The sequence below is a fragment of the Megascapheus bottae genome, chromosome 34 (assembly GCF_031878675.1).
Source record: "Megascapheus bottae isolate mThoBot1 chromosome 34, mThoBot2.hap1, whole genome shotgun sequence".
Lineage (NCBI taxonomy): Eukaryota > Metazoa > Chordata > Mammalia > Rodentia > Geomyidae > Megascapheus > Megascapheus bottae.
Window position 1 is genome coordinate 3,017,752 of NC_143542.1, and position 24,831 is coordinate 3,042,582.

Here is a 24,831-nt window from a genome sequence, read left to right on the forward strand (position 1 = left end):
GTCAATCTCACTCTACAGATGAAGATAATAGAACAGGAGAAAGAAATCGAAGAATTGAAGAAGCAGCTGAGCCTCCTTTCTCAGTCCAAAGGCGTCAGGGGCTGACCCTTGTCACCTATCCAGGTGACACCACTCATCTGAAGGTGGACTTACACTCAGTGTTATCAACTAGAATTTACATTTTCACTCTTTACTGGAGAGCAGATGGTATGATTCTTACTGTATTTATCAAGCATGTATAAGACTTATTGAAGATATAAAAATATCTCCAACTAATTCTTCCTTAAAGATTTCTATGACCCAGCTACTCCAAATTGTACCTCTTCTCCCTTTCTAAGCTTCTATTCTGATTGCTATCCTTAAACACTAAGAACCCTCCAGAAGATTCCGCTTCAGAAGTCCATCATACTTCCTCGTCATTGCCCATGGTGGCTTCCCATTCTGACACCTTCCAGTCTTCCAGTCCTCTCACGCTGCTCTATGCACCTCTAAGATGACCTGGGACCTTGTCTCTGCCCCTTTTGCTTTACTTTTCAGGTAAGGTCTCGCTTGGTCTTGGACTGGCTGTGGGATCCTCCGTCTTCTACCTCATGGATACGTGAGGCCTGTTGGTTGAGATGATCTTGCTAATGTTTTGTTATTGCTAGCTGTGCACTGGAAGTTTCTGACTGTGCCTCCGAGGAGCTGGGATTACAAGCATAAGCCATTGTACCCAATCAAAACTTCAACCTGTTAGCCCAGTGTACCACAACCAACCTTTCTGTCTCTTCTCTTATTCCAATTCTGCACCATCTACAACTGTGCCCATGAACTTGGGAGCAACTTCAGAGCAGCAGACACATCCTTCCTGCCATTCTTCACTGTCCTGTCTCTCTATACTCCTCCCATGGGAACACCTGCAACCCAGTGTACCCAATCCCCCCTGCAAACTCCCCAAGTGACCCTACATAGTTGGGGAAAAGGAATCATGGTATGTGTTGCATGTCATTTTGCTGAAGTTCAAATAAAGTAAGTCCCATAAGTTATATGGTGCGTTTATTGATAATGTGACAACTGGCCTAAATAAAAACACTTGGTTCTAATCTAAGTCCCTGTCCTGGAAACAGGCGGAAGGAGCACCATTGTTCAACATGGGCACTTGCCAGGATCACTTGAGCAGTGCCAGCACAGTGCTGAAGGGGGCCAGATTTTCGCAGGAGCGCAGCCATCGCTGCACGTTGGCAGGGGCGGTGCTGCAGCCTTCTGTCTGCTGGAGCACAGACCACAGCACTACGTCAGCCACGGTGAGCTCCTGCCCCACCAGCCATGGGCTCTTGCCTAGGGCGGAGTTCATGGATCGGAAAACAGCTGCTTTTTCTTTGCTGCTTCCCTCTTTGAGCTGAAACATCGCAATATCCACCCAGCTATCTATGAGGGTTAAGTTTACTGCGTTGTGCTTCTGGCCAAATAGAGAGAACAGGAACCGTGCGATGTTTCCTTCCCCTTCGATGGGGCACATTGTCTGGATGCTAAACTTCATCTGAGTCTTGGGCACTGAAAGGGAGAAACAAACCATGCAATATGGAACTTCATTAATGGAAGGAGAAGCCCCTGGAATCACAAACTGACAAGGCAGTGCCTTTTCAGGAACCTCCTGTCTTCAGGAGGTTTGATGGTTGAACATTTAACTGCAAACTAGATGTTAAAAACAGTTACAGAAGCTGGGAGCTGGTGGTTTGTGCCTACAACCCTAGCTACTCAGGAGGCTGAGATCTGATGACTGTGGTTCAAAGCCAGCCAGCCCAAGCAAGAAAACTGCATTGAGACTGATCTCCAGTTAACCACCAGAAAACCAGAAATGGCACTGTGGCTCAAAAAGGCAGAGCAACAGTCTTGAGCAGAAAAGCCCAGGCCCTGAATTCAAGCCCCATGACTGAGGAGAAGAAAAGAATGCCAGTGGTCCTGGTAGCGGTTTTGTATATGGGGACGGCTGACAGCTGCTCTTGCTATGTCTGGACCAGGACCTTTTCCCCCAGCAAGGCTCAGAACTCCTGTAACTTCTGTTCAGAGACCCTTTCCATCCTAACCTCCCAGAACAAGGGTACCTAGCATCTAGTCATCTCTGCTGTCCCGGGACCACCAGCCACAAGCTTTCTGCACTTAGAAGATTGGACTCATGGGCAAACACCTCGAGCCACAGAATATCCTGTCCCTTGCCTTCCTGGCGAGTGCAGGTCAAGCTGGCTTCTGTGCTTACCATTCTTCCAAATTAAAGTGAAGCCCAGCTGGAACTCGTGACGAGGCTGTTTTCTGGTCTGTTCCCCAAAACACTTGAGGAGGTTCTCGGGGACACTCTTGACTGATGAGTGCGTGTGCACAGTGGACAGGACCCGGTAGCGCTCGCACAGCAGCCTGTGCAACACCAGCAGTGAGAGGGGAGGGGAGGCCGGGTTTGCATTGATCACGATGTCCTTCAGTGCCCCATAATCCTGAGGGAGAGACCAGAACAATGGGACCAACAGGCATAGATGTAGCCAGACACTTTAGTTCATACCTGTAACCCTACTCAGAAGGCTGTGAGGTTCGAAGCCAGCATGGACAAGAAAATCTGAGAGTCTTTGCTCCAAAAAAAGCTGGAGCTGTGGCTCAAGTGACAGAGCACTAGCCCTGAGAACAAAGGCTCAGAGACAGCACCCAGGCCCCCAAGTTCAAGCCCAAGTACAGACACAAAACCAACGAGCACAGCTGTTGCTACTGTAGAGCCTGGTAACAGGGTCATGTCACTGAATCCTGACTCTTCCATTCAAAGGAGCTGTTGTGTGTCTATTTTACAGCTGGGAAAACTCAAGTCCTGGGAAGGCAGGTAACTTTATTACTGAGTCACATAAAAAGCAAGTGGACTTTCCTGTCAAATGTATCACACAGCTTAGAGGTGATGCCTGCGTCTGCTTTACCTCAGAGATTAAAGGTCTCTTCATTGAAATACCTTGAACACAAATTGATGAAGGAATTATCCAGCCAGCTGGTGAATGTTAGGCTTGATAGCTAGAATGGGTTTTTTTTGTTTTTTCCTTCCAAGTAGTTTTATCTCTGGACTTTGTTTTAAAAAAAAAAAAATTTAAAGCCGGGCACAGTGGCTCACACCTGTAACCCTCGCTACCCAAGAGGCTGAGATCCGAGGATCATGATCCCAATACAGCCTGGGCAGGAATGCCTGAGACTCTTCTCAACAATTAAGTGCCAAAAAGCCAGAAGTGGAGCTACAACTCAAGTGGTAGTATCCAATCTGAGTTCAAGCCCCAGGACCAGCACACAACAACACACTCTTTGCTCCACCTTTGAGAACTACAAGACCAAGGCACATAGCACATGGGTGCGATGTTCTTGGCACTAACTTCACATCTCCCACCTTTCAGAATGAGCATACCTTCCCAAGCACTGAGTTCAAGTCCAGAGCACTGGTGCTCAGAGCTGGGGGCTCATCCGCTGGCAGGATGTTGGTCATGTCTATGTCTGCGTCTGGGGTGTGAATCATCTTTGAGAGGCCATCAACTGCTGCCTTCAGCTCGTACAGACGCTTCAGGATATCATCTTGGCGGGACTCAAGAGCTTGCAGAGACGGGTCAGGTGTTTCCTAAGGAGACCAGTATGTGAATGGTCATTATTTCCCACCTCAGAGAGGCTGGATTAGTGTGTGTGTGTGAGAGAGAGAGAGAGAGAGACAGACAGACAGACGTACAGACATGCCCAGGCTGGACTTGAGACCCACCTGTCTCAGTGCTAGACCCACCTGTCATGGATGTTGCTCCACCACTTGAGCCATGTCTACAAGTCTAGCCTTTTGCTAATTAAATGAAGATAAGATTCTCAGACTCATTTGCTCAGGCTGGCTTCAAACTGAGAACCTCAGGTCTCAGTCTCCTGAGAAGCTAGGACTATCAGAGTGAGCCACAGTACTTTACCCCTTTTTTTAATTTTAAAGTAGAGGGTCTCAGTAGGTTCCTAGATTGACTGAACTCTTGGGGCTTCAGTGCTCCTCTTGCCTCAGCCTTCCCCTATTCTAGGCACCCTTTGTATGAATCATAGACTCGTTAAAAATACTTTGCTTTAATGAGTAGAAAAAAAGGTCGGGGAGGGATAGTGAGAATGTAACCATTTATTCAGACAGGGAAAAGGGAACTTAGAGAGCTTGTACAAAGGTCTCTTCTAGCTTGGAAGCAGGTCCCTTGGCAAGTGATCAAATCCTTGAATCATGTTCAAGGCAGCTGAGGGAACACTCAAATCTTAGGTCACCTAGCACTTGTCCTTTACTTCTGGGATAGATAATTCCATGAAGACAGAACACTTAGATCCTTTAGTCACTGCATGTAGGTCCTGACTGCTGAGCCGAGTGTCTGGTGCACAGTAAGCAACCAAGAACACAGTCTGTGTTACTCTCATGTACCCTGGATGACACTCGATTTCAAATTATCTGTTTCCCTACACAGTTAGCATCTGCTAGAGCAGCAGAACTGTGTGTCTTCTAAGTCAGAAGTTCACAGGTCAAGACAGGTGTGGTGCTCCAAGCCTGTAATCCCAGTGGCTTGGGAGGTGGAGCTGGGAGAACTGAAGTCAGAGGTTGTCCCTGGGCAACCATATGAAACCTGCCCCTATCTAAAAAACAAACATACAGCAGAAAGATCTCCTAGTGTAATTCTAGGCCACTCAAAAAGTTCCACGGTCAAATCTCAGAGGAAGCAAAGCTGAAGAGTTCAAACAAAACTTGGTCTCAGATAAAGAGATGCCTTCTCCACTCTGGGTTTTCTTTTTGGTTCACTGGGACTGACATACAGTGTACTGGACCATGTCTCTGTGGCAGTAAAGGACCACTGAACCATAGCTGTTATTTGTCTTAGCTCTGAGACAATTGGTGAACATCATAGAGAATATCTATCCTCTTATTTCCTGTTAGAAGCTTTAGAATGTTTCTCCTACTGGAAACCTCAGGTATGTGTTTGTAATGGATAAATAAAAAACTTAAGGAATAAATACAAAGCTGGCATGGTATCTCATGCCTGTAATCCTAGCTACTTAGGAGGCTGAGATCTGAGGATTGAGGTTCAAAGCCAGCCCTAGCACTAAAGACTGTGAGACTTTTTTTTTTTTTTTTTTGCCAGTCCTGGGCTTGAGCTCAGGGCCTGAGCACTGTCCTTGGACTTTCTCAAGGCTAGAGCTCTACCACTTGAGCCTCAGCACCACTTCCGGCTTTTTTCTATGTATGTGGTACCTAGGAATCGAACCCGGGTTTTCATGCATGCTAGGCAAACACTCTATCATGAGGCCAAACTCCCAGCCCTGTGAGACTCTTATCTCCAATGAATCACTAGAAAACCAGAAGTGGAGCTGTGGCTCAGGGGTAGAGTGGTAGCCAGGAGCTGAAGCGCTCAGGGACAGCACCCAGGCTAAGCCCCATGACCCACAAAAGAAAAGAAACAAATGCATACAAAAGAGCTTATCAAAATAGGAAACATGAAATAATTACACCCAGATTACACCTGTCATCCTAGCTACTCAGGCTGAGATCTGAGGACTCCAGTTCAAAGCCAGCTCTGACAGAAAAGTCTGTGACACTCTCCAACTAACTACCAAAAAGCTACAAGCAGAGATGTGACTTAAGTAGTTAAGAGTCAGGATTGAGTGACAAAGTTTCTAGGCCTTGAGTTCAAGCCAAAATACTGGCCAAAAAAAAAAAAAAAAAAAGTCAGGAAATGCTGTGTGCAGGATGGCAGGTACCAGGAATTATTCTCAGTAGAGAGTATGGATCAGTATTAACACTTTGGAAAATAAAGGTCTAGAGGGAACACCCTCTTGGAAACTGAATCTCCAATTAACCAACAAAAAAAATCAGGCTGCAGGACCGATAAAATTAATAGTGTCAGCACAGCAAGTATGACCCCAAGTTCAAACCTCAGTCGGAGACTTGGAGATGTGGCTTGGGGGATTAGGAGAGTTGTAACAGCAGAAAATGGAAAGCAGTGCAGTGTCCACGAACCTTAGGAAGGAGATGCGGCTAAGAGTCTTACAGTGAAATAGCATACTGCACAGAATGACTATTGATAGCTGCAATCAATGACTCAAAAGTCATGTATTAAAAAACCAGACATAGATGATAAAAGCCAAGGCCTTTGGGGGGGGAAAAGTTTTTTTTTTTTATTAATTTATTAACATTGATTTTTACATCATATTTCAAATGGCGTGCTTAACAAGTATTCAAGAAGGGACTCTCTATATACAATCACTGGCACTTAGATTTTAGAACGTAATTAAAATTAGGCTGAGGGCTCGTATGTCAAAGACACATATTAATCTATGTAATAAAACATTATGTCTATAGAGTCATAGATTTTTATGTCTATGTAGTTGTGTTTATATTTCCAATACCATGTCCGTAGCATTGGGAACGCAAATATCGAGTCATCGCTCTTGTGCTGTTTCTCTGGGGTAGGACCACGCCCGCCTAAGCCCTGAAAATCAGGGCTAGGAACTACTACGGCGCCTGCGCACTGGATAGATGGGGAGGGTGGGGGGGGGACAGGCACGTCGCAGCCAGGCTACAGCGCCTGCGCACTAGGCAGATGGGGGGCGGGGCACAGCCCCACCAGCCTTCGGCGCCTGCGCACTGGGCGGGAGCCGCACACTCCTACCTGCACGTGGCCCGCGTGGGTCGCGGGGTTGCCAGTTCTGCCGTGCACGTTGGGGAGCCGGTACATGCAGGTTGGAAGCTCTACACGCAGAGGTGCGCCGCCCCCGTGATAAGGTTTTACCTGGTACATCGGCATCGCGGAAGGAAGGTGGGCGAGGGACCACGAACGCTCACAAACCGTCAGAGGACGCCACGCACTGCTGCCACCCTCTTTCAGACTTGGCTGCTGGCGTAACGAACAGGAAAAAAAAAAAAATGCACTCCTGCACTCTAATTGGCCCAGCTTGTCTGACATCACGCCCTCGACCTTTGATATAGCCAATCAGAGAGAAGGAAACCTGGGCATCATTTGCTATCCCGCCCGGAAGGGGGCGGAGATAGATGTCAAAAGCAGCCAATCAGCTACCAGGAGAACCAGTCCTAGTGCCCGAGGCGGCCGGAACTTGCCGCGGTCCCTCAGAGGCGGGTTGTGCTTGGAATCCATGGAGCTTGCTGGGGGTTCGAGGTGAGCTGGGCTCCCTCGGGGTGTTCTTTCTTGGGTCCACGACGTTCCATCTCCCCGGGAAAGGACTACAAGTGGCGGAGGCGCGTGGTGAACCCCAGCGAGCGGAGCCGGAGCGGCGATATCTGCGCTCCGGGGCCCGGTGCGGGGAGAGGCCGGGGCCGGGGCCGGGGCCGGGGGGTGGTGGGGGGGGGCGGCGTTTGCGGAGTCGGCCGCTGTCGGCGTCCCAGGCCGGGGCGGGGAAGTCGCCTTGAAGTTAAGGGTTCGTCTCATCCAGGACAGCTGCCATGTGATGTCTTGCATGAAATCCCTGAGGACTGATTGACTCTCTTTCCTCTCCCTTTTACTTGGTGCCTGTCCTTCTAATGGAGGGTCTAGGCCCGGGGACGGGCAGGGCATGCTGCTTTTGCTGGGGTTTTCTTTCTGTAGGTGATTATTGCCTGACTACAACGAAATCCAGCGGGGATCAGCGACCTGTCCTCCCGTTGGGTTCAATGTCAAAAGTCGTACAAGTAAACTCTCTTGTCCGTATTTAAACACTCCCACGTCCCATGCAGCATAAGCTTTACAAAGAGATCGGTAGCTTGCCGTGTGCTGCTAGATTTCACATCTGTAGGGTTCGAGGAAATTTCCATTTTTGTGTGAACTCGTGTGCAGATGAACAAGTGAGATTTCTTGTCTTGGAAAATGAAGAGTGAAGGGGTTGCTCCTCATTCTTTTTTATTTCATTAGAAATGATGGAAGGTCTGCTATGTATTGAATATTATGACTATCTGGAGATTTCTCTTCCGGGGAAGCTTTGGGTTCCATTGTACCTCTGTTATCAAATCAAATTTTAAACTGAGGAATAGAACCCAGAGCTTCGTTTACCGCTAGGCTCACTCCCGGCCCCTGACTAGATATATTTTTTAAAAATCACAACCCAAGCCCAGCACCTGATGGCTCACGCCTGTAATCCTAGCTATTCAGGAGGCTGACATCTGAGGACTGAAGTTCAAAGCCAACCCAGACAGGAAAGTTCATAAGACTCTTATCCAATAAACTATTCAAAAAAAGTGGAAAGTGTCACTGTGGCTCAGATGGTAGAGTGCTGGCCTTGAGCAAAAGCTCAGGAACATGCCCAGGCCCTAAAGTCAAGCCGAAGGACTGTCCGGAAAAAAAAAAAATCACTAGTATTAGCCTAGAGGATGGATTTGGGGCAAGATAGCTGTAAAACTTGGAGCAACTGGATGTGATGGCTTATGCCTATAATCCCAGCAGTTGGGAGACTGGCAGGAGGATCACAGGTTGAGGCCAGTCTGGGATATATAGTGAGATTGTTCAGAAGAAAGAAGAATTTTGAGGGCTTTTGACAAGGCAGCAGTAAGCAGTTTAGATTTGTGTCTGGATTTCAACGGCAACTATGGGAGTAATAATATTTCTGTTACAATTGATACCCGGTTTCTGAGAAGATTTTGGGACCAACACTGTGTTTCCTACCATATTCTTAGCTTTTCAGGTTATGTGGAGGAATATTGCTTTTACTTTTCAAGAAAAAAAGTCTTTTGTAAAATATTAATACAGAGGTGCATGCGGGCACGCACCTGTAAGCCAAGCCACCTGGGAAGTTGAGACAGTGAGAGCTTCTCTCAGACTTCCTTTTCCTGCCTCATCTCCAAAAGATTATTGACTTGTTGCCTAAGAGATGCAGCACATACATATTCCCGCATGTATAATTGGATTTGAAGTACTTATTTTATGTAAAACATCTATTCCAAATTTTTTTTTACTTTTTTTAAAAATCTGATAACTTGGATTTGAACTCAGTAACTAATGCTTTTGCTCACTGTGTAGCACTCTACCAACTGAGCTACACCTCTAGCCTTGAAATTATCAGGGTGATGTATAGAAGGGTAACAGTTACATTCGTAAGGTAGTGAGTACGTTGACACTTTTAAAGATTGTAGTGCAACATTTACATTTGTGAGTGTAATCAGCATATGTTCAGATAACAAATAAATGCAGTAGATTCACTAATAGTATGATTTACTTCCTACACTTAAAATTGTGATGAAAATCCATCACTTGCTTCATTAGAGTGCTTGCCTTGTTTCTTTTTTTTTTTGCCAGTCCTGGGCTTGAGCTCAGGGCCTGAGCACTATCCTTGGACTTTCTCAAGGCTAGAGCTCTACCACTTGAGCCTCAGCACCACTTCTGCCTTTTTTCCTATGTATGTGGTACCAAGGAATCGAACCTGGGTCTTTGTGCATGCTAGGCAAGCACTTTAACCACTAGGCCAAACTCCCAGCCCCCGCCTTGTTTCTTTTAACTGGTTTCTTTAGTACAGAGCTCTCGAAGGCCATCAGACCTATCGATGGGAAGTCAGTCCATCAGATTTGTTCTGGGCAAGTGGTCCTGAGTCTCAGCACTGCTGTGAAGGAGTTGGTTGAAAATAGCGTGGATGCTGGTGCCACTAGTGTCGGTAAGTCTTGGGGAGTAATTGGAAATATGTTTATGCTGCTTATTTTAGAAAATTTGCTCCTGCCTAATGCTATCAAGTATTGGTTTATCTCAATGTTAACAAATACTGAGTGTTTAGTGCTTAGTTCAGTGGCAAGAATACCAGCAGTTAATTTCTGCCATACTCCTACTGTGTGCTAAGCAGAATTATACATCCCGTATCTCTTTTAGTATTCAGGGTAATTGAATTAAGGATTATCATCTTGATTACACAGATGAAGAATTAAAGCACAAGGAATATGCTTTTTTGAGGCCATCAAGCTAGTAATATGTGGTCTGGCAGGATATCTCATTTTAACCTGTTCTCTTTAATGACTATAGCTTTGTAAAAGAAAATGAGTACACGTTTGTAACTTAAAAGGACTAGGGCTTGAATTCAGGACCTGGGTGCCGTCTCTGAGCTTTTTTGCTCAAGGCTAGCACTCTACCACTTTGAGCCACAGCTCCACTTTGTGATTTTCTGGTGGTTAATTGGAGGTCAGAGTCTCACCAACTTTCCTGTCCAGGATGGCTTTGAACTGTGATCCTCAGGTCTCAGCCTTCTGAGTAGTTAGGATTATGGGCATGAGCCACCAGTTCCCAGCTTCAAAAGGACTTTAACAGAGTTAAAGATATAATGGTGGTTTGGTGTTTGCATAGTGTGTGCAGAGCCCTGGCTTCACTCCCTGTCACTGCAAATATAAGCAGACAGTTTGCTTCAATAAAAGTATAACACAACGGCTCAAGCCTATAATACTAACTACTTGAGGACAGAGATGTCTAACCACAGCTGAGACAAAAAGTTCATGAGAGACCCCCCACCTCCATCTCAACCCACAAAAGCTGGGCACGATGGTGTATGCCTATCATCCCAGATATGCTGAAAGCATCATTAGGAAAGTTGTGATCCAGACTGCCCCCAAGCATAAATTCAAGATCTTCATGAAAAATTAGTGGCCAGAGAAATAGCTCAAGTGGTAGAGCTCCTGCTTAAGGAGCCCAACGCCCTGAATTCAAATCCTAACCCTTCCTTCTAAAAAAGATATTGTTATGACTCCTGAAGTTATATTATATATTACAATGTCAATGCAGAAGCGTTTAGCAAGGTTCAATCGTTGAGATGTCAATTTTTTTTTTTTTTTTTTAAAGATCTCAGGCTTAAAGACTATGGGATGGATCTCATTGAAGTTTCAGACAATGGATGTGGAGTAGAAGAAGAAAACTTTGAAGGCTTAGGTATGGTCAACTTTTCTAATCCAGTTATGAAATAACTGGGCCAAAAGTCTGAGAACTTTTAGTAGCAGTGTCTTAGCACAACAATGACAGAAGGCGCTTGTTGTGTGGATGCTGCGTGTTCACTCTCTCCTCCTGACGCACCCTGCGTCTCACTGTCCACTCTTTTTCAGCTCTGAAACATCACACTTCTAAGATTCAAGAGTTTGCTGACCTGACCCAGGTTGAAACTTTTGGCTTTCGGGGGGAAGCTTTGAGCTCACTCTGTGCACTGAGGTGATGAGTCGTTTTTATCTATTCATTAGCCCTTAGGAAAACCTTCTGAAAATTGCAGCCTATTAGATTCAAAATTGTTGAACTCTCCCAACTTCTGACTTCTTTTTTATCGTACTGCCAATCCAAGTGCTAGATACTTTCTAAATGTCATGAACAAATGCGTGAAATGAAGCAAATAGTATGTAAGAATGTGTTATCATTGGGGGCTGGTGGCTTTTGCCTGTAATCCTAGCTACTCACGAGGCTGAGATTTGAGGACCACAGTTTAAAGCCAGTCTAGCCAGTCTGAGCAGAAAAGTCTTCAGCTAACCACCAGAAAACCAGAAGTGGTACTTATGACTCAAAGTGGTAGTGTGCTAGCTATCCTTGAGCAAAAGAGCTAAGGGGGAGTACCCAGGCCCTGAGTTCAAGCCCCATGCCTGACTAAAAAAAAAAAAAAGCATGTGTTACCTGTCTTAAAGCAGTAATTCTTCAATTTTGAAGTGGAAGAGGTTATACTCCGTGGTAGAGGACTTGGTGAATATGAGTGAGGCCCTGAATTCGATTCTAGGCATTGCAAAATAAAAATCAAGAAAAATAACAGACAATAAATATTCTCGATTACAACTGGGTATCTTATCTGTACTTTTTAAGGAAAAATCTTAACCAACGCTCATTTAATATAGCTTTGAATTCTAAATCTTTATAATTACACATTTAAATTATACTGTATTTTAGATGTTTTAAAAAAAATGGTAGGGCATTAGTAACAAAACTGAGAAAGGTATCTTCATGTGTGAATAGATTTTGAGATCCTTTGTACTTTAACAAAAAAGAAAAATCAAAGCTTACATCAAAACACAAAACTTACAGAGCTTTCAATTGTCAAACCGTAGATTTTTATGATGACTACAACCAAGATTTTAAATGGGCCTGGGTGCTACCCTGAGTTTTTTTGCGCATGGTTACTATTCTACCACTTGAGCCACAGCTCCACTTCCAGTTTTTTTGGTGCTTATCAAAGATAGAGTTTCAGGGCTTTTCCTGTCTTGTTTGGCTTCAAACCACCATCCTTGGATCTCAGCATCCTGAATAGCTAGGATTATAGGTGTGAGCCACCAGCACCTGGCCCAGTCATTTTTAAGAGGCTTGTTAGAGAAAAGGGAGCAGTGAGTGTCCTGTGTGTAGCCCTTTCACATCTCTAATGGGGTAGGCCTCAACCTGCTTTCTCTTGCAGTGACGTAACTATTTCTACCCGTCATGCATCTGCAAAAGTGGGGACCCGACTGGTGTTTGATCACAATGGGAAAATTGTCCAGAAAACCCCCCACCCACGCCCCCAAGGGACCACAGTCAGCCTGCAGCATTTGTTCTATACGCTCCCTGTGCGCCATAAGGAATTTCAAAGGAATATTAAAAAGGTATGGTACGTTCACATTCAGCTCTCAAAAGTTTCATTCATCTCAGGCACATGAGAAAAGATTTAGCCAAAATGATTAAAATTCAGTCGATTTTCTTTCTTTTTTTTTTTTTTTTTTGCTAGTCCTGGGCTTGAGCTCAGGGCCTGAGCACTGTCCTTGGATTTTTCTCAAGGCCAGAGCTCTACCACTTGAGCCTCAGCACCACTTCCGGCTTTTTCCAAGTATGTGGTACCAAGGAATCGAACCCCGGTCTTTGTGCATGCTAGGCAAGCACTCTACCACTAGACCAAACTCCCGGCCCGCCCGCCCGCCCTCCCTCCCGCCCTCCCTCCCTCTCTCTTTCTTTTTTTCTTTCGTTATTTTCAGAGATGGTCTTATGTTTTTATCCAGAGCTGGCCTCTGACCATAATTCTGATTTCTGCCTCCTAAGATTATAGGCATGTGCCACCAGGCCTGGCCCTTTGCCTTAGTTTTTTATTTGTTTGTTTTGTTTTTTTGCCTACCCTGGGGCTTGAACTCAGGGCATGGGCACTATCCTTGGAAACATTTTGCTCAAGGCCAGTGCTTTGCCACTTCATCCACAGCACCATTTCCAGCTTTTTTTGACTACATGGTACCGAGGAATTGAACTCAGGGATTCATGCATGCTAGGCAGGCACTCTACCACTAGGCTACACTCCCAGCCCTACCTTAGTTTTTAAAGACAGACTTGCTTTGATTTTTCTGAATCAAGACGTAGAGAACCTTGCACTATGAGCTCTTGAGCTGCGTTGCACTGTCCTTGGACTTTCTCAAGGCTAGCACTCTACCACTTGAGCCTCAGCACCACTTCCAGCTTTTTTCTATGTATGTGGTACCAAGGAATCGAACCTGGGTCTTCATGCATGCTAGGCAAGTGCTCTACCACTAGGCCAAACTCCCGGTCCCCAGAAATTCTTTTTTTGCTTACCAGTCCTATGCCTGGGTTCTGCCCTTGAATTTCTTTTTGCTCAAGGCTATCACTCAACCACTTGAACCACAGCACTACTTCTGACCTTTTATGGTTAACTGGAGATAAGATTCTCACACATTTTCCTTCCCAGGTAGCCTTCGAACCATGAGCCTCAGATCTCAGACTCCTGAGTAGCTAGGATTATGAGTATGAACCACTGGCATCTGGCATATGATAGAAGAACTTTGAATTGGCTGTTGTAACTCGTGTCAGAATAAAATAATGTTTGTGTGTTTTGTTTTGTTTTTTTAAATAGGAGTATGCCAAAATGGTCCAGGTGTTACAAGCATACTGTATCATTTCAGCAGGCGTCCGGGTAAGTTGCACCAATCAGCTTGGACAAGGAAAACGACAGCCTGTAGTTTGCACGAGTGGAAGCTCCAGCATCAAGGAGAATATCGGCTCTGTGTTTGGGCAGAAGCAGGTAGCTGTGCCATTACTTAACACCATCTTATTCATGTGTTAATGTAGTGACTATGGCAGGTTTCATTGCCCTATCTGATGAGAATAAAATCTAAACAATTATTTCTCTTTTTTTTTTTTTTTGAATGTGCTAGCTCTAGCAGTTGAGCTGGGCAGAGCTTTTTTCACTCAGGCTGGTGCGCTGTCACTTGAGCCCGGTACTACTTCTGGTTTTTGCCCAGTTGCAAATCTATTTTAACAGTATTCAATCATCTTTATCCTCCTCACTTAGGGTTGATTTTAAATAAAGAAGAGCTCAAGTCTTAGTCATAAAAATTAATGTCATCAGGGCTGGGAATGTGGCTTAGTAATAGATAACTTGCCTAGCATGCATGAGACCCTGCTTCAATTCCTCAGTATCACATAAACAAAAAATAATAGTAAAATTATATCTTAAAAAATTGAATTTCTGGGCCAGGAGTTTGGCCTCATGGTAGAGTGCTTGCCTAGCATGTACGAAGACCCAGGATCGATTTCTTGGTACCACATACATAGAAAAGAAAAAGCTGGAAGTGGTGTAGTGGCTCAAGTGATAGAGCACTAGCCTTGAGGAAGGCCCAAGGACAGTGTTCAGGCTCTTGAGTTCAAGCCCCAGGACTAGCCAAAAAAAAAAATTGAATTTCTTAAAAAGCAATGGGTGATGTCATAGTAGTACAAAATAGTTAATAAGGTTCTTTGAGTTTGTGTTCTAAATGTTGGGAGTTTAACTGGAAAAGAAACCTTGGTTTATCATCTTCTCTGATATCTGGGGTGTTTACTTTTCAATAGGAAATAATGGTGACTCCTGTCTTTTTTCAGCTGCAAAGCCTCCTTCCTTTTGTCCAGCTTCCTCCTAGTGCCTCTGTCTGTGAAGAATATGGCCTGAGCTGTTCCGAGACGCTGTGCAATCTGTTTTCGTAAGTAGATCGCTGCCCCCCCAGAAGACTAATTAGTTTTTCCTTCAAGTCTTTTATTATTTTAAAAAAATGTCCATAATTGTTATTTTGAGGCTTATCGCTTTTTTTTTTTTTTTTGCCAGTCCTGGGCTTGGGCTCAGGGCCTGAGCACTGTCCTTGGGTTTTTCTCAAGGCTAGAGCTCTACCACTTGAGCCACAGCATCACTTCTGGCTTTTTTCTATGTATGTGGTACCGAGGAATCGAACCTGGGTCTTTGTGCATGTTAGGCAAGCACTCTACCGCTAGGCCAAACTTCCGGCTCAAGACTAATAGCTTTTATATCCTTTATAAAGCAGTGGGACAGTCTTACTCCTGAGAGAGGATTTAGATAAAAGATCCAGCTGCTGTTCCAGTGATGTTTCAGAGAATTTCCTGCTGCATTACTGTTTGTTTGGGAGTATTGGAATGACTTTTGGGGGTCTGGTGAAGTGTGTCCAGCATCTATTCTTAGTGTATGAAAAGTAGACACTTCCAAGCGGCACCAGCCCTAAGCAGCCATATTGCTTACTGTCCTACTTGTTTGTAGGTGATGCCTAAGTCTGCAAAGATGGAAACCCATTTTTGTCAGTCTAGGTATCACTCTTCTGTGAACGTTGCATTCCTGGGGTAGAGCTTGTCCCACGGGCATGTCACCAGCACCTTAGTGTAAATTTATTTGCTGGCTCCATGCATACATTTTAAAAGGAAAGATTGTTGGCATAGTGTCAGATATATGTAATTTTAGCCCTCCAGGAGCCGGCTGGGGCTACATAGCAGGACCCTGTCTCAAACAAAAAAGAGCTGAGTGCTAGTGGCTCACACCTGTAATCCTAGCTACTCAGAAGGCTGAGGTCTAAAGATTTCAGTTCAAGGCCAACCTGGGCAGGAAAATCCCTGAAACTCTGATCTCCAAATAGTTAACAAAAAGCCAGAAGTCGAGCTGTGGCTCAGAGTGGTAAAATGTTAGCCTTGAGAGGACAGTGCCCAGGCCCTGAGCTCAAGCTCTGTGACCAACCGAAGTATAAAGTGGGGGATTGGAGGTATGGCTCAGGTGGTAGAACACCAGCCAGTGAGCATCAGGTACTAAGTTCAAGTCCTGGTCTTAACAACAAAAAGGCAAGAAAAGAGAAACAAGAAGAGAATGCTGCACAAATCTGCAATACAGGTGGTTACACTCCCCTGACGAGCCAGGGGAGCCAATATGCAAGTCAAAGGTTGTGTTTCTGGAGCAAGGTCCATTTGTGATGCAGGCACCAAGGGAAGGAGAGCTTACCTGTGCCGGGCTTTAGACTGTTGGCTTCATGGCATCTTGTGGTGTCTGGGCACTTCCTATGATTTGTCAGGAGGGAACACAGGACAAGCAGCATTGTTGTGCAGCACCAACCCACACTGTCCTGTTCCTCTTTGATTGTGTAAGAAGTTGCTCTGTGCTCAGTGTTCTAATCCTGTGCCCACGGTACCTCCTCGCTCCCCCACCCCCACCCAGCATCTCCGGCTTCATCTCATGCTGCACACACGGCGTCGGGAGGAGTGCCACCGACCGGCAATTCTTCTTTATCAACCGGCGGCCCTGTGACCCAGGAAAGGTATATATAGAGCATTTTGGAAATAGTTTATTCTTACGTCTTTTGTTATTATTATTTATTTATTTATTTATTTATTTTTTGCCAGTCCTGGGCTTGAGCTCAGGGCCTGAGCACTGTCCTTGGACTTTCTCAAGGCTAGAGCTCTACCACTTGAGCCTCAGCATCACTTCTGGCTTTTTTCTATATATGTGGTACCAAGGAATCGAACCTGGGTCTTCGTGCATGCTGGGCAAACACTCTACAACTAGGCCAAACTCCCGGCCCTGGTCTTTTATTATTTTATGATTAATTTCCCCAAGGAATTTGGAACTGACTAAGAAACATGTCTTTAAATCATCTTATTTAAGCTACACACCATCCTAGCTACTTAGAAGCCTAAGATCTACGGCAGCAGTGGTAGAGTGCTTGAACCTAGTCCCTGAGTTCAAGCCCTAGGACCAGCACCAAAAAACATATATTTACAGATTATTTATACATTTAAGAAAGTCAGCTGTTTTCAATAGTACATGTATGTATACGTGTATATTTGTATATGTGTATGTATACATGTTTGTATATAAGTTCATGGATGGGAGTTCATACATGTGTGACTTTGTAAAAATACATAATAGTAAGAATGTTTAAATCTATAAGAATACTTGGGCTGGGTGTGGTGGCTCATGTCTGTAATCCTAGCTACTCATGAGGCTAAGATCTGAGGATCGTGGTTCAAAGCCAGCCCGGGCACTTAAGTCCCTGAGACTTTTATCTCCAATTAACCATGAGAGAGAGAAAAAAACAAAACAAAACAAAACAGAAGTGGTGCTGTGGCTCAAGGGGTAGGGAGGTAACCTTGAGCTGAAGAGCACAGGGACCATGCCCAGGCCTAGAGTTCAAGTCCCACAACCTACAAAATTAGATAGATAGATAGATAGAAAGAAAGAATACTTGGGGTTTCTCTTCAGATTGAATACATCCTGGTGTTTTTGTTGTTGTTTTATTTTAGTTTTGCAGGTCCTGGGGCTTGAACTCAAGGCCTGGTTGCTATCCCTGAACTTTTTTGTGGTCAATTCTAGCATTGTACCAGTTGAGCCATAGCACCACTTCTTGTTTTGGAGTTGTTAATTGGAAAAAGAGTCTCATGGGAACTTTTTTTGCCCAGGCTAGCTTCAAACTGTGATCCTCAGATCTCAACTTTCAAAGTAGCTAGATTTACAGGCGTAAGCCACTGGTTCTAGAGTTTGAACTTAGATTTGCTCACTTGCTTGTTTGGCTTGCTTAGCTCAGCCTTGACTGGTTTTTTTTTTGTTTGTTTGTTTTTTGCCATTTCTGGGGCTTGAACTCAGGTCCTGGGCACTGTCCTTGGATACTTTTTTGTTAGTGCTTTGCCACTTGAGGCACAGCACTACTTCCAGCTTTTTGTGTGTATGAGGAATCGAACCCAGGGCTTCATGCATGCCAGGCAAGTACCCTACCATTAGGTTACACTCTCAGCCCGTTTTTGTTATTGTTGTTTTGCCAGTCCTGGGACATGAACTCGGGGCCTAGGCATTGTCCTTGAGCTTTCTAGAGGCGAACACTCTACCACACCACTTCCATCTTTATCTGTGTATGTGGTATTGAGAAATCAAACCCAGGGCTTTATGCATGCTAGGCAAGCACTCTACCACCAGCCACACTTCGGGCCCCCAAATAGTTGCTTTTGGTTTTTGGATTCTGTTTCTCCCCCTACCCTCCCCGTCATGGGGCTTGAACTCTGGGCCTGGACCTATCCCTGAGCTCTTCAGCTCAGGGCTAGTGCTCTACTATTTGAACCACAGTGCCATTTCCTGGCTGGTTATTTTGAAGTTAGAATCTCACAGGTGTTTTTCCCTAGGCTGCCTTTGAACTTCAATTGTCTGGATGTCAGCCTCCTGAAAAAGTAGACTCACATGCCTGAACCACAGGCATCTGCAAGAAATACGTTTAGAAGTAAATTACACCTTCACTTTATTAAAAGTTTATGTAGGGAAATTAAACTTTGGGGAGCATGATTTAAAAAAAAACTTCGGGGACATGAAGAAGCATGCTTGTTTTGAGACAGGGTCTTGATATATAGTTGTGTCTGGCCTGAAATTTTCTTTTTCTCTTTCTTTCTTTCTTTCTTTCTTTCTTTCTTTCTTTCTTTCTTTCTTTCTTTCTTTTTTCTTTGCCAGTACTGGGGCTTGAACCCAGAGCCTAGGCACTGTCCTTGGACATTTTTTTTTTTTTTCTGAGAACTACAGTTCTCATATCTCAGCCTCCTGAGTAGCTAGGATTGCAGGCATGAGCCACCAGTGCCCACCAGAAAGGCTGATTTTTAGCTGAGCATAGGTAGCTCACACCTGTAATCCTAGTTACTCAAAAAGCTGAGATTTGAAGCCAGCCCAAGCAGGAAAATAGGAGACATATCTCCAGTCAACTGCTTTATTAAATAAAAAAAAAAAAAGGAAAAAAAAAAGCCAGAAACAATACTGTGGCTCAAGTGCTAGAACACTAGCCTTGAGCAAAAAAAAAATGCTAAGGGACAGGGTTCAAGCCTGAGCTCAAGCCTAGGACTGGCAGGCACGGAGCAGTTAGGGGGTGGACAGACAGAAACAAAGAGATAGAACAGATTGGCATTATCTGCAAGTAGAGATAATGACTTCCTTCCCTGTCCTGATCTCTTGTTTCCTTCTCTGACCTTTTTTGCTCTGGCTAGGAATTTCAGTAATCTGACCAAAAGAGGGGAACAATCCACGTAAATAAGAGATGAAAATTGGGTCAACAAATATCAGTGTAACCTAAATTTTTTTCTTTTGGTAATTTTTTTTACTTAAAGAATTTATTAACATTGATTTTTATATCATATTTCAAATGACGTATTTAACAAGTATTCAAGAAGGGAATCTCTATATACAGTCACTGGCATTTAGATTTTAGAATATAATTAAAATTAGGCTGAGGGTTTGTGTGTCATCTTGGACAATTTTTGTTCAAGACTAGTGCTCTGCCACTTGAGCCACAGCACCACTTCTGGCTTTTTTTGTATATGTGGTTCCAGAAAATCGAACCCAGGGCTTTCGTGCATACTAGGTGAGCATAATACACCTGGCCCCTGGCCTATGTACCCTCCACTGGCCTTGAATTTGTGATTATTCTATCTCTAGTTCCTGAGTACTTAGTATTATTGGGCACACCCCACCCTTGCATAAGGAAACTTTTTATCTTTTTTTTTTTCCAGTCCTGGACTTAAACTCTGGGCCTGGGCAGTATTCTGAGCTTCTTTTTTAGCACTCTACCACTTAAACTACAGTGCCACTCCTTTTTTTTTTGAGTAGTTTATTGATGATAAGACTCTTACAGACTTTCCTACTTGGGCTGGCTTCAAACCACAATCCTCAGATCTCAACCATCCAAGTAGCTAGGATTATAGGCATGAGCCACCAGGACCCAGCTCTTTTTCTCATTTCTAATGGGATAATTTCATAGGTGAACGTGTGTGTTGTGTGCCACACACATATGTTAAGACCTACTGGGCCGTCCAGTTTATATCAGCATAACCCAATAAAGCTGTAGTAAACTTAGTGAAGCTTGGTAACAGTGCATTGCTTTATTGCTAGGTGAGAATAGTATGTTATAGGCGAGTGTGGGAAGGGAACATTTATTCCTTTCTCAGCTTTGTGTTTTGAACAGGTATCCAGACTTGTGAACGAGGTCTACCACGTGTATAATCGCCATCAGTATCCATTCGTTGTTCTTAACATTGCTGTTGATTCAGGTAAGAGGCACTGAGAGTTCAAGAAAATGGGTGACTTTTTCTTGAAGAACCAAGCTTATAAGCTCTTCTTAGACTGGAAAGAGTGTACTTTCTGGTCATGTAATCTTAATCTCTTGTACAAACTCTCCTGCTTTTATTTGAAACTTTAATTCTCAGAGAAAGTGGCATTTGGCTTGACCAGGAATGGAGTCAGTAGAGACCACATTCTCCCTGTGCTGGGCTGTAGCTCAGCGGTAGAGCACTTGCCTGGCACACATGCTCTCAGCCCCTCTTTATTTAATTTTTAAAACAAAAACAAGTTTTCTGGATTATGGGTATGAATTGGGATTCTGGTGTGTTGAGTCACCCTTCTAGCAAAAGGTAGTGAATCAGACGGTAGCTGGGTAACCTCCTCTTGTTAAACATGAATTTGAATGTCACACGTGTGTGTGGTCTGGTTCCCCCTAGAGTGTGTTGATATCAACGTGACTCCAGATAAGAGGCAAATTTTACTGCAAGAGGAGAAGCTTTTGCTGGCAGTGTTAAAGACGTCACTCATAGGAATGTTTGATAGTGATGTGAACAAAATCAGTGTCAACCAGCAGGCCCTGCTCAGTGTGGAAGGTATGGAAAACACAGTGGTACAACTCCTTTAAAACTTGCATCAGCTGGGGTTAGCGGCGTGGCTGTGTTGGTAGAGCACAAGGAGCAAAGCGTAAGGTACCAAGTACGAGTCCCAGTGTAGGAATGAAAAGAAAAGGAAGAAAAGATAACTTTGATCAGCTATTGTCCATATATGTTTCTTACTTTATTTCCAAGATTACACTTTTGGACCTGCAGTGAAATCTCTTAGGATGTGTTACAGCAGACATCTGGACAATTGAAGTTCAAAGCCAGTCTGGGCAGAAAAGTCTATGAGATATCATCTTTGAAATGACCAGCTAGGGCTTGGGGAGTTAAGTGCAAGACCCTGAGTTCAGTCCTTAGCTCTGGGTAGGGGGGGAACCTATAGGGGCCGGGAGTTTGGCCTAGTGGTAGAGTGCTTGCCTAGCATTCACGAAGACCCGGGTTTGATTCCTTGGTACCACATATATAGAAAAAAGCCAGAAATGGTGCTGAGGCTCAAGTGGTAGAGCTCTAGCCTTGAGAGAGTCCAAGGACAGTGCTCAGGCCCTGAGCTCAAGCCCAGGAAAGGCAAAAAAAAAAAAAAAAAAAAGCTATAAAATAACTAGGTAAAGGCCAGGCTAAAGTCATGACTCTAGTGGTAGAGCACCAGCTGAACAAGGAAGCTGAGCAAATGTGAGGCCCTGAGTCAAATTCTAACACCAGAAAAAGAAAGGAAAAAGGAACATATTTCTATGACATTATAATGAGATTATTAAATGTCATTGAAGATAAATCATAAAATGACACTGATTATAATACAGGTTAAAAAAAAAAGTTGAACCACAGTGAATTTTAAAGTGTCATAGGAAAATACAACTGAGGCACAATGATGCTGGAGAGCCGAACGCCAAAGCTGAGGGAGGCACTGGCTCTGGAGGGCCGGTGAGCTGTTGGGAATGAGAGCGGGCAGAGGAAGCTTGCGTTTGTGTGGCAGAGTGATTGACATCCCAGTTCGTTGTCTAGATGGGGGTGGAGGGCGGTGGGCAGCCCACACTCTTGACAGCATATGTGGTAGGATGTCTGGGCCACTCCGGAACCAGAAAATGTTGACTCAGTTACAGTACTTGGGATGCTGAAGCAGGAGGATCCTAAGTGCAAAGCCAGCCTAGCCTTGTAAGCATAGTAAAACCGCAAGAAAACAAGTGCAGTTGAACCAATGCCCATTGTTTAGCTCTATTATTGAAGAAAGAGGGAGAAAAAGTTGTATATGGATTATCAGTGTTCCTGCCACAAGCTGAAGAAATAGCTTCTACATAAGCGCCTGTGTTCCTACACTAATCCCCCTGTGCCAGCCACTTCCTCACTTCTGATGGCGTAGTTTATTGTATGTTTTTTGCTCTTTTTGAGACACAGTCTCCTCGTGCAGCTCATGCTGGCCTCAAGCTCAATCCTTCAGCTTCAACCTCCCAAGGGCTAGAGTTGCAGTCAGGTACCAACTGGCCTGGCTTCATTTAATTTTTACTTTGAAGTCATTCAGTCTAAACATCCTTTTTATTTATGTATGAGTTGCATGAGGTCATGTGGCTCTTCATTCATCGTATTCTGCTCAGATATCAAAGGTTCTTTGAGGGAGTATTCTGGGCATGAAACCCAGGGCCTTGCACTTGCTAGGCAAGCTACATTGTGGTCCTTGGAAGTTCTTGATGAGCCGGGAACTGGGGGTTCCCACTGCAGTAGCCAGAACAGGCCACAGGTGTGCATGCGTGGTGACTGCCATCCCTCCCGTTTCAGTTCATTAACTTTCTAAATTATCTTGAAGTTGAGCAAAGGGATTTCAACTTGCAACCCTTTTATGATCAACGTTGAATGTTGTTTACTTATTAGTTGATTTATTTATTTATTTTGTGTCCGTCTTGGGGCTTGACCTTAGGATCTGGCTGCTGTCCCTGAACGTTTTTGTCTCAGAGGTGACACTCTACCAGTTGAGCCACAGCTCCACTTGCTGGTTAACTGAAGATAAGAGTCTCAAAGACTTCCCAGCTCAGGCTGGCTTTGAACTGTGATCCTTAGATCACAACCTCCTGAGTAGCTAGGATTACAGGCATGAGCAACCAGCTCGTGTTTGCATATTTGATCAGATGTGTGAACTTCCTCCTTTGTGAAATGCCTGTTTATATGAAACTGTCCTTTGTCCCACTTTGAACTCTCCCTGATCATCTCTGCTCCTGTGGGCCCAGGTAACTTGATAAAGATTCGTGAGACAGAAGTGGAAATGGCTCTTCCAGAAAGGCCAGACAGTCCTCCACCATCCAGCACTCAGGGAGAAGACAAAAAGTCCATGTCCATTTCCAGGCTGAGAGAGGCCTTCTCTCTTCGTCATCCTGCAGAGACCAAATCTCCGGGCCCAGGAACTCCTGAACTGCGATGGAATTCTCCAGTACAGAAAAAGGAGGTGCCATCTAGTGCATCCAATCCTGCCTCTGGCATAGGCCTCCGGTGGCCCCCAGAAGTGGTGACTCCCAAAGACTCAGGTACCCATGTGGGCAAAGCAGAAGTAGGAAAAGACTCAGGGTACAGCAGTACCTCTGCCGCCCCAGAGGATAGGTTCAGCCCCCCAGAAGCGGGCAATAGCAGCAGTGACCACACAGGGAGCTCCCCAGAAGACAGACTTTTCCGGGGAGACATGGACTGTGGTGAGAATCCACCTGAACTAGAACATCCCCCTTCAGTCAGAGAGTCAGGGAAGGAAGAAGATGGCCCATATCAACAGACACTTCCGCCTCCTCGGACAGATCTCTCCTCCACTGCTAAGCGATTTAAAAAAGAAATTCCTTCAAATGCCGACACTCCTCCAAAGTCCGCTAACACTCAGAGTGTCTCAGCAGCCCAAGTTGATGTAGCTGTGACAGTTAGTAAGAAGATAGTGCCCCTTGCCTTTTCTATGAGCTCTTTAGCCACACGAATAAAGCAGTTGCATTGCCAAAGGCAGCAAAGGGAAGAAAGACTGAATTACAGGAAATTTAGGGCAAGGATCTGCCCAGGAGAAAACCAAGCAGCAGAAGACGAACTAAGAAAAGAGATAAGGTAAAGTTGGTTGTCGGTGGGGTTTTGGACAGCTCGTGATTTGGTCATTTTGAAGGAATCACAGGCTCACCACAGGGACCTAGCCCAGGGCTCCTCTGTGTGTCTCTGCTTCTCTTTGTTCTTGCTCTACACAGAGAGCAGCTGCCCCATGGCTCAAGTACCTAGGGTCCCTCCCCAAGAAATGACAGGTTCTGACCACTGGCTGACGCCTGTTGAAAGGGCCTGCATGGGCAGGGAACTCTTAGACAGCCGATCTCTCCCTTTCCTTCTTCCTCTCTCATTATTGGCCCCGAGACCCTGGCATTGGGATTGCTGTTGAGTCCACAGATTGGGCCTTAGCTTTGCTGGGGTATGCTAGGCTGTCCTTTTAGCTATAACACTATCACCTCCAATTGCCATGAAAAAGCCAGAAGTGGCGCTGTGGCTCAAGTGGTAGAGTGCTAGCCTGGAGCAAAAAAGCTCAGAGATAGCACTCAGACTCTGAGTTCAAGCCCCAGGACTGACACCAGCAAAAGGGAGTCAGACCAAGAGAAGCAAACTAAGTACAGGCATTGTCTCTTCTGCTCCCCAAGAGAGGCTGTGAGTCCTCCCTAAAATAGTTCCTTCGTTGGGTCACTCAGATGCTGTCTGACTTAAGTGCTTATCCCCCGTGTTGGAAGGTGTGCAGACTTACAGATTTCCTGTCAAAATAAAAAAGATAGCCTGCGAGTGTGACCCAGTGGTAGAGTGCTCGCCTAGTATGCACAAAGCCCTGGGTTTGATTCCTTGGTACCTCATACCCAGAAAAAGAACTCTGCCAGAAGTAGTGCTGTGGCTCAAGTGGTAGAGGGCAGAGTGTCCAAAGACAGTGCCCAGACCTTGATTTCAAGCCTTAGGACTGGCCAGAAATAAATAAAAATTA

At 44.9% G+C, this 24,831-nt stretch overlaps 3 protein-coding genes across 6 annotated transcripts in view; 2 read left to right on the plus strand and 1 right to left on the minus strand.

Moving 5' to 3' along the window:
• Eif2ak1 (eukaryotic translation initiation factor 2 alpha kinase 1) overlaps positions 1-1,025 on the plus strand; it is a 32,204-nt gene extending 31,179 nt beyond the window's left edge. For all 3 annotated transcript variants that reach the window (XM_090324247.1, XM_090324249.1, XM_090324250.1), the window contains exon 15: positions 1-1,025. In XM_090324247.1, the coding sequence (XP_090180373.1) occupies positions 1-105 (105 nt within the window). In that variant the 3' untranslated portion in view covers positions 106-1,025.
• Positions 1,019-6,895, minus strand: Aimp2 (aminoacyl tRNA synthetase complex interacting multifunctional protein 2). 2 transcript variants are annotated; one of them, XM_090324289.1, is made up of 4 exons: positions 6,783-6,895; positions 3,407-3,613; positions 2,237-2,468; positions 1,019-1,533 (listed from the first exon to the last, which is right to left on the minus strand). In XM_090324289.1, exons 1-4 carry the CDS (start codon positions 6,795-6,797, stop codon positions 1,148-1,150), a joined length of 840 nt encoding a protein of 279 aa, XP_090180415.1. In that variant the 5' UTR covers positions 6,798-6,895; the 3' UTR covers positions 1,019-1,147. The 2 variants fall into 2 exon arrangements, with proteins under 2 accessions (XP_090180415.1, XP_090180414.1); XM_090324288.1 differs by having other exon boundaries at positions 6,663-6,895.
• The window catches only part of Pms2 (PMS1 homolog 2, mismatch repair system component), a 22,985-nt gene continuing 5,035 nt past the window's right edge, over positions 6,882-24,831 (plus strand). The window contains exons 1-11 of the mRNA XM_090324312.1: positions 6,882-7,166; positions 9,485-9,624; positions 10,791-10,877; positions 11,048-11,150; positions 12,367-12,550; positions 13,798-13,965; positions 14,802-14,899; positions 16,405-16,504; positions 20,177-20,261; positions 20,709-20,864; positions 23,084-23,930. Of these exons, the coding sequence (XP_090180438.1) occupies positions 7,144-7,166; positions 9,485-9,624; positions 10,791-10,877; positions 11,048-11,150; positions 12,367-12,550; positions 13,798-13,965; positions 14,802-14,899; positions 16,405-16,504; positions 20,177-20,261; positions 20,709-20,864; positions 23,084-23,930 (1,991 nt within the window). The 5' untranslated portion in view covers positions 6,882-7,143. The remainder of the gene's footprint in view (positions 7,167-9,484; positions 9,625-10,790; positions 10,878-11,047; positions 11,151-12,366; positions 12,551-13,797; positions 13,966-14,801; positions 14,900-16,404; positions 16,505-20,176; positions 20,262-20,708; positions 20,865-23,083; positions 23,931-24,831) is intronic.